We start from the raw sequence: 8,588 nt of genomic DNA on the forward strand, positions 1-8,588 counted from the left end.
GTTTTCCTCATCTTCTTGTTGTTATCATATATTCCTTTCTTTGTGACCTCTGATAGTCTCCACAAATGGGTTAAAAACAAACGTTGTTATGTCCTGTGTGGATTTTCCATTCCTCCAAGAGCCATATTCAAACAGACAGACGCCATTTCAACACTTCCATACTTAAAGTCTGTCCATTAATCCTCGCAGGCCTGCACTCTCTCCTCAATCTTCTTCAGGGGTTCTGCCCGGTCAAACTCACAGTCCGATATAATAACAAACCAAGGTCTCCTCCCCCTCAAATCCTGCAGCCAGGCCTGCTTCCTAACAAGTCTCTTTTTGTAATTGCGTCATTCCAAAGGCGTTTCATTCCTTTCCAGATATTCCACAAGCCAAGTCTTTGAATAGGAATTCATTTCCACATAGATCTTAATCATCCCGCTTATAATCAGTAATTGTAACGATTCTTCTTGGGGGGAGGATTGTTAGGTAATCACATAAGGTAAAAAAAGAGAAAAGTCCCCCCCCCATTCCGTCCCGTTCCGACATACCGATCCTTTGATGTATCTTCTTCTTAATATATTGTTGAATCCAGCCCGTCGCTCCAATTGGAGGTCACTCCAATTAGCAGTCTTAACTCCCGTTCTTCACTTGAAATATGTGCATTTGCTTCTCTCTAATTGTTTATTTTGAGGTCCTGCAACCAGACCGTGCTATCAGAGACAGTGTCTGGGAGAGCCGTCTCACACGAGTGCTTTGTGCCTTGTGCCCTCACCCCCTTCTTTCGAACTCGGAGGTGATTTATGGCAACCGCAGGCGAGGCAGTGTTTGTTACGATATAGAAGCAATGCGACCGCAAGCTGCGAGCTTGAAAGCAAAACATAATGGGGATGTTGGGACTGTTCCGTGGGAAACAGAGGGACAGTCTATTCACAGTGCGAAGCACCGGAATTAGCGCAGAGAGTAATATGAGCTGTACAGGATGTACAGGAGGAGGAGTTTGTCTCTCTCTGCTGTTGGAGTTTGAAGACAGCAGACGTGTTTTTCTGTAACGCTGCAAAGACAGAAATAAAGGCATGTAAATACGTTTCTGTCTATCTCTTTCCCCTGCCGGGGGGGGGTAGGAAAGAGTGGTGTGTTCTCCTCACGCTGCGGAGGATCGCTGATCGTGACCTAGCCTGGATTCTGCCAGAGAATGCAGACAGGGAGGTCAACCGCAGATTCAAGCCGGGTGCCTGGAGAGTGGCCAGTTTCTCCTGATAAAGGCTTGAAAATCCTAACAGTGTTCCCCATTCCCTTGGGGTAACAAGGGAGGCTGCATACTCCCATATCAGCCTCTTAATTACCTTGTGCGAGCCGGAGAGATGGTATTGTTGGCCGTCTTCCAATGTGCCCCTAGCGGCCCCCTGCCCTGCGCTTTTCTGGTCTGTTTCTGAGCTCATTTCTTCTTCCTTTGCGCTTCCCCCAGGAAAACCTGGTCTTTACCACTCAATCGGAGCAAATAGCAATTTGGGTTTCCCCCGGAATGCCGTTTGCTCCGATTCAGCTGTCAATAGTGGGATTTTGCCGGGCAAAAGAGAACTGTGTTTGTAGTAGCTGTTAGTGCTTACTGTCAACTATCCTTCAGTGTATAGTTGGAATAGTTATTCAAGAATGTCGGGAGATTAAATTATTCTACTCCCTTAAGAGCAGCAGAAGTTCCTTACAATTCCCAAACTCACTACTTTCCTATGCCTTTTTAAATGGTTCAGCACTTTTTAAATAAACAGTTATTCTGGAATCTGGATATTATGGCATACTGAGGGAGGGATTTCGATTTCTATATCCCCTTAGCCCTCTCCCCCGTTGAAGTGTTTCTTGTGATTAACAACCACAGGAGGGGGGAGAGCTGGGCTACGCTATCTGGCTGCACCTGCTGCCGGTATCTCCTGCTTGCCTCATCCCTTAGCTGTCCACACACTGGTGGAATATCTTCTGTGGGGAAGACTTCTAAGTGCCCTCAGGCTCTCCTTCTTGTCTAGAAACTTGTACAGTCAGGATCCAGATCACCCAGAGAGTCGATGCAAGTTGAGCAGGCTTCCTTGTTGCAGACATTCCCCCAGCATGTAACCCCCAGGGACATGGCAGCTAGCCTGAAGCTACCCATTCATGTGATTTCTATTTGTATGAGGAAGACCATGTCAGAGGAAATGAAGACTCTGGAGCTCTCAAGAACTTTTATGGGTCATGCAGCAAGGACAGATGTACTTGCCTTCTCTTAAAATGCTTTTACTAGTTCCTGCAGACAGTTATTTTGTAAACATTACAGGACCGACGGACATACAAATATCATTCTGAATGGAAATGTGATTGCTTTTATTTCCAGTGAAACTTGCACGGGCCAATCCATTTTAAAGCTGAAAGCTATCCTGGAAAGCCGAAATATAAGTGTCTCTTGTGAATTACAGGTAATTTTGTGTACCGGGTTATCAACATGTTTTTAAACAGCGAAGGCAAAATTAGATGTGATGGAGGGGCATAAATCACACATCCCCATTCACTTGGATATAAGGGGAGGGTGGGGAGTCTATCCCAAAAATTGGAGTGGTGAGCCTTTCTGCCCTTTACCCTAGTTGTTCCGGGGGGGGGGGGGAGGTTGAGTTTTTTTCATCCTTTGCAGAAGGGAAGGGATCAAGGAAGGCAGAAAACTGCTGCAGCAGGTGCCTGATGCCACTTCCACATGCTAGTTTGACCTTAAATCTGACTGACTTGAATGGTCAAAACAGCTGCCCCAATGATCTGTAAACATTGCTGAATGTTTCCAAAAGAATGTGAGTAGTGTGGGTATCTCCTTTTCAATACGAATTTGAAGGAGAGCCTTAGCTTGTATGGACAACATTTTATTTTTGCAGTTTAAGTACTACCCATTTAACTAGGTCCTTAAAGGCTCATTTTCCTTAAACAGCAGCACCCCACCGTGTCACGTGGGAAACAGTTGCTAGAACCAAATGGAGTTTCAAAAGCAGTTTGATGTGGCATTGGTTTAAAAAAATGACCCTGGATTAACACAAGTCCTTTGCGTGCTCAGCTTGAATTATTTTACTCAGCAATTCAAAGTATGGCCTTTGTGCAAATAAGAATCTAGAGATGGAATAGTGTCATAACTGCTTAATTTCTTAAAGGAGACGTTTCATTAGGGCATTTCAGTTCAGAAAAGCTTTGATTCCTCTGTAAGAGCTGAGTGTTGGCTCTTGGTGCTTCTGCAGCCCAGCCTGTTTTTTGCTGCAGTAGCGGCACCAAGGTGACCTCCCCAGAGTGCAAGCGGGGGCAGTGTTGATGGAGGTTCTGAGCTGCCGTGAGGACCAGAACTCCCTCTCATCATTGCTGATGTGGCTCAAAGGAAAGCAGAGCAGCATGTTTGGCCCAAACTGTGCAGATAGTTAACTTTCCAGCCTTATAGGGCAATGAAAGCTTTCTGAAACTGTGGTTCACAGTTTATTCCAGGGGTCTGTAAACTGCCCCCAAAACCTTGGGGCAGGCCGGAGTAGGCACATGGGTGTGGGCAGGCGCACATGCGCACATCCCGGTTTCCTTGTTGCCAGAGGTGGCAGTGGAGGAGGTGTCCGCAGCTTCCTACCCTATGCTGCTTATATTGTTGTTCAACTTTGTCTAGTATGGAATGACGTTTCTAGAGGGAGTCAGATATAAAAGCTCAACTAGCTATCATTGTGAAAGACCTGTGTAGTTTAAACCCAGGCCTGCTACAAACTAGATCCAGACTAATTTAAATTCCACTTTCAAAGGGTCTACTTTAAGCATGAAAATCTTTGGGTCCAGTTCATAGAGAGAAGGGGCTGGAAGGGAAGAATGGAAAACTCTTCTCCAACTGTTTGTCATCCAAGATAATGGAAAGATTCGATAGGCTGTTTTTATTTATGTAGTGCATTTATCTTCTGCCCTTCTTCCAAAGATCTCCAAGTGACAAACATGTTCTTCCCCCTGCCATTTACTTTCACAAAAATCCTGTGAGGTAAAAGTTAGACTGAGAGATACCTACTGGCTCAATATTGCCTAGGGAGCTAAGTGGGGATTTGAACATGAGTCCAGATCAACACTCCAACCTCTGCAACAAAAGTGGGGAACCTCTATCCTGTGGGTCAGATTTGGTAAGGTAGAACTCTCCATTTTAATTGCAAGGCTGTGTTCTCCAAACCACACCCACCTACCCCACATCTGACATAATATGTGGTGTTAGATGTGGGGTAGATGCCATGCCCGGGGCTGGAAAGAAGTCCCTATGCTTCACCCACTTGTCAGTCACCTGCCATCATTATGGAGAGATCAAGATTTGGCCTGCCAGGACAAAACTGTTGCCCAATCCTGCACTACACCACATTAGCTCTTGTTTCAGCGACTGATGAGGATAAACAAAGGGCCCATTACAGCCCCTGTAGTTAATGCTAGGCTTTCCCTTGTGCTCATTACTGCAGAGGATCTCAGCATCAGAGGAAGATAAAGAAGAAAAAATCCACACACTTGAAGCAAGACCCAAAAATGTCACAGCAAATGATCTCTGGACAAAAAGGAGCAAGAAGTTCTCTACAACTACAAGACTCTCCTGAAGTTGGCATCACTTGGTCACTCTTCCAAGTACAAACTCTTCCGGACAAGTCCAAGAGGGGTTTTAATTGAAGTTGCAATGGGATATGGCATCACGCCTTGAAGGACTGTTTTGAAGGAACAAAATGTTATTACACTGAATAGGAGGTTTTATTCCTTTACATATGGGAAACCGTTGGGGTTATTTAATAAAGGCAAAAACCAAATGCAGTACACATCAGATTAGTCTATCTGCTCTTGAAGGGTTTGATTTTACCCTTTCTTCTTTACATTTGATACGTTTCATAATTTTTGCAAGAAGCGGGCACACTAGGACCTTGCTAAGTACCGTATTTTTCGCTCCATAGGGTGCAACGGACTATAGGGTGCACCTAGTTTTTAAGGGGGGGGGGAAATAAAGAAAAAAAATCCCCCCCAGCCCCAAAGAGCAAAGAAGCCAAGACAGTGAATGGGATGGCTGTCTTGGCTTCCTCTTTAGCCACGCGCAAACTCTCCAGCCGGGAGAGGCTGTGCGTGGCTTTGGCAGAAGCCAAGACAGCGAGCGGGATGGATCCCGCTCACTGTCTTGGCTTCGTCTTTAGCCGCGGAGCTGGGGCGGGGGAAGACCGAGCCTCCCCCGACCCCAGTCCCCAGAACAGGTCCAGGAGCAGCGGCAAGATTGTGCGCAACCTCATCGACGCTCCCGGAGCTTGTGGGGCTGGGGAAGCCCAAGCTTCCCCCAACCCCAGCCCCCAGAACAGGCTGCTATCCGCAAGCCTTCAGAGCCCGAAGGCTTGTGGATAGTGCCTGAAGCCCGGGGAGCACAGCGAGAGTTGGGACTGCGCTCCCTGGGCTTCAGGCTGCAGCTCCGAATCTCTATAGGAAAAAACCCAGAGGAAGTCACATGGGTGTAGGACATTTTAATGTTTTGTATGTTTAAGTAGGTTGTTCTTCAACATTTCTATTGTTTTTTCTTGGTATATAGCTTTAGTGTGTTTTTGTTTGTTTGTATGGAAATAAATGTTTTTTTAAAAAAAAGAAAAGAAAAAGAAATTTAACAAAAAAATAGCCAAAACCAATAGGGACTCAGAAATCTTGTTTTAAGAATAGCACTTTTTTGGGGGCGGGGGCAATAAAACAAGTCTGTTTCTACAATACAAAAGAAAAAGGGAAAGTTTAAACAGTAGTACCCAGTTGCATCCAAGGTGTGTAAAATAATCCCTGACAACGGAATCTAGAAGCAAACTCATCCCCTCAGAAGCCTCCCATTTGGGCACCTCAAGGGAGACGTGAAAGAGTCTCAGAGGGCAGCCAGGGGGCTTCTGCACCACCTCAGGCGGCTTTCGGGGAGCAAGGGTCAAGTGGGTGGGGTGATGGGTATGGGGCCTTCAGCTGCTGCAGCCTGGAGGCCACGAATTCACCCCCAAGCGGCCTCTGGCCCCTCAGGCCTGGCGGTCAGGCACTGGCATGCTCCGAGAAGCTTCCAGAGACCGGAAGCAGCCTGACCCTTTTGTGCCTGACCCAAGAGTCCGTTCCTTCTCCCGGGGATGGCAGACCCCCACTGGAAAAGGCGCCCCCTAGGCAGAAGAACGGCCAGAGAGGAGCAAGGCTGGCACAGCAACTTCTCAAGCTGTGGGTGCCAAAAGGCAGGCTGCCAGGGAGGGAAAGGAGGGCCCTTGGGCGAGTGGAAAAGATGGGGCTGAAGTCCTTGCAGCCAGATGCAGATTGGAAGACAGGAAGCCCCCCTATGGCGGAGCCAGACCATGTCGTTCTCTTTCCTCTCTCTACCTGGGGATGCTGGGGACTGCGCTGCAGAACACGCCACGGAAAAACAGACCTCCCCTTGAAAATAAGATTTCAGTCCAATTCCTTCTGAATAAAGGGCCGAGATAAGCAGGGAGCTCAGAAGCGGCTTTACACCAAATCAGACATTTGGGTCAGCTAGCTCTGTATTGTTAAACGAGTGGCTTGGCTTGGCATAAGGCAGCTTCCAATCTAAGAAACTCTGGTTAAGTGCCTTTTGGCAGTTTGGTCCCTCTGGGAAAAGATCACACAGCAAGTGGGAGATGAACCAGCCCCAACCACTGGCCACAGAAGGAGCAACTGGGGGTCTTGCAAACCAGAAAATGGCTTATCTCCTGAGTTTATGCCAATAAAACTCAGACGAGGGGAGTTAGGAGTCCATCATGGTTTATTGCAAAGCAATAGGTTTAAGTTGGATCATTCCGCAAAGGTTCCAACCCCGCCGGGGGTCCAGGCACGGGTATTTATAAATTTTAAAGAAAGCATTTCAATTTCCAGCAATCATATACATCATTACCTCATTTCATGTTTAATACACATGTGCAATAAGCGTTAGCAATTTCTGCTGATTCAGTTCTGCTTCCCACCGCTGTCTGTTAAAGTTCTGATTTCTCTTACATTGTGTTAGTATGCATTTTGGGAACCTGTTTTATGCGTAGTCATTTGCACCATGGAGCAACTTATGTTCTAGCCCATTTGCCCACCTAAATAAACATGACTATGTTTGAAACTATGATGGGGCTAAATGCATAAGAATGAATTGATTAATAACATGGATTGTCTTTTTATGGTCCTCCAGATCTTCTGGAGAATTGTTTTGTTAAAAGAAGATGCAAAGACAAGGCATATGCCAAGTGGCATCCTGAGCAGGAAAATGTGCTAGTCACCATCAACCCAATCAAAGCATGACATAGCCTAAGCCTCAGTTTGAGTTGAGCAGGGGGAAGACATGATTCAGAATTATGAACCTCATAAGTAAATGGCTTGAGCATGCACAGAGTGAGGAATCTGTGTTTGCATTTAATAAGATGATTCCCTAACAGCAACTTCAGTCTGACATATAATTCCATTGAGTTGTAGCCAATACTAAAGGTAAAGGTAAAGGGACCCCTGGCCATTAGGTCCAGTCGTGGACGGCTCTGGGGTTGTGGCGCTCATCTCGCTTTATTGGCCGAGGGAGCTGGCGTATAGCTTCCGGGTCATGTGGCCAGCATGACTAAGCTGCTTCTGGCAAAACCAGAGCAGCGAACGGAAACACCATTTACCTTCCTGCCGGAGCGGTACCTACCGTATTTTTCGCACTATAGGACGCACTTTTCCCCCTCCAAAAATGAAGGGGAAATGTGTGTGCGTCCTATGGTGCGAATGCAGGCTTTCGCTGAAGCCTGGAGAGCGAGAGGGATCAGTGTACACCGACCCCTCTCGCTCTCCAGGCTTCAGGAGAGCCCCACCGCCAGCCCCACAAGCTCGGGGGACAGCGGGAGAGGCGCAGCGCGCCCTTCCCGCTGTCCCCCGACTTGGTTAGAAGGCTGGCGGGGGGGGGGAGCCTGCTCCTCCCCGTTGCCAGTCCCGCAAACTCGGGGGACAGCGGGAGAGGCGCAGCGCGCCTTTGCCTCTGTCCCCCGACTTGTCTAGAAGGCTGGCGGGGGGAGAAGCCTGCTCCTCCCCGTCGCCAGCCCCGCAAACTCGGGGGACAGCGGCAGGGGCGCAGCGCGCCTTTGCCGCTGTCCCCCGACTTGTCTAGAAGGCTGGCGGGGGGAGAAGCCTGCTCCTCCCCGTCGCCAGCCCCGCAAACTCGGGGGACAGCGGGAGAGGCGCAGCGCGCCTTTGCCGCTGTCCCCCGACTTGTCTAGAAGGCTGGCGGGGGGAGAAGCCTACTCCTCCCCGTTGCCAGCCCCGCAAACTCGGGGGACAGCGGCAGGGGCGCAGCGCGCCTTTGCCGCTGTCCCCCGACTTGTCTAGAAGGCTGGCGGGGGGAGAAGCCTGCTCCTCCCCGTCGCCAGCCCCGCAAACTCGGGGGACAGCGGGAGAGGCGCAGCGCGCCTTTGCCGCTGTCCCCTGACTTGTCTAGAAGGCTGGTGGGGGGAGAAGCCTGCTCCTCCCCGTCGCCAGCCCCGCAAACTCGGGAGACAGCGGCAGGGGCGCAGCGCGCCATCCCGCTGTCTCCCGACATGGTTTGGAGGCTGGCGGAGGGCTTCCTCCTCCCCCAGCCCTGCAAGCTCCCAGAG

At 49.0% G+C, this 8,588-nt stretch overlaps 1 protein-coding gene across 5 annotated transcripts in view; it reads left to right on the top strand.

Moving 5' to 3' along the window:
• Positions 1 to 4,967, top strand: part of LOC308594611 (ADP-ribosyl cyclase/cyclic ADP-ribose hydrolase 1-like) — a 58,537-nt gene extending 53,570 nt beyond the window's left edge. For 2 of the 5 annotated variants that reach the window (XR_014011501.1, XR_014011503.1), the window contains one exon: positions 4,501 to 4,967. Coding sequence is in view for 1 of the 5 variants with exons in the window: in XM_081207901.1 (XP_081064027.1) it covers positions 2,345 to 2,426; positions 4,449 to 4,580 (214 nt within the window). In the remaining 4 variants the exon portion in view is untranslated. Of the gene's footprint in view, positions 1 to 2,344; positions 2,427 to 4,448 lie in introns of all 5 variants that reach the window. The other 3 variants (XM_081207901.1, XR_014011502.1, XM_081207903.1) reach the window with 3 other exon arrangements.
• Positions 4,968 to 8,588: the final 3,621 nt, after the last annotated feature.

The sequence above is a fragment of the Podarcis bocagei genome (genome assembly GCF_964188305.1).
Source record: "Podarcis bocagei genome assembly, chromosome: 9".
In the NCBI taxonomy this organism is placed as follows: Eukaryota; Metazoa; Chordata; class Lepidosauria; order Squamata; family Lacertidae; genus Podarcis; species Podarcis bocagei.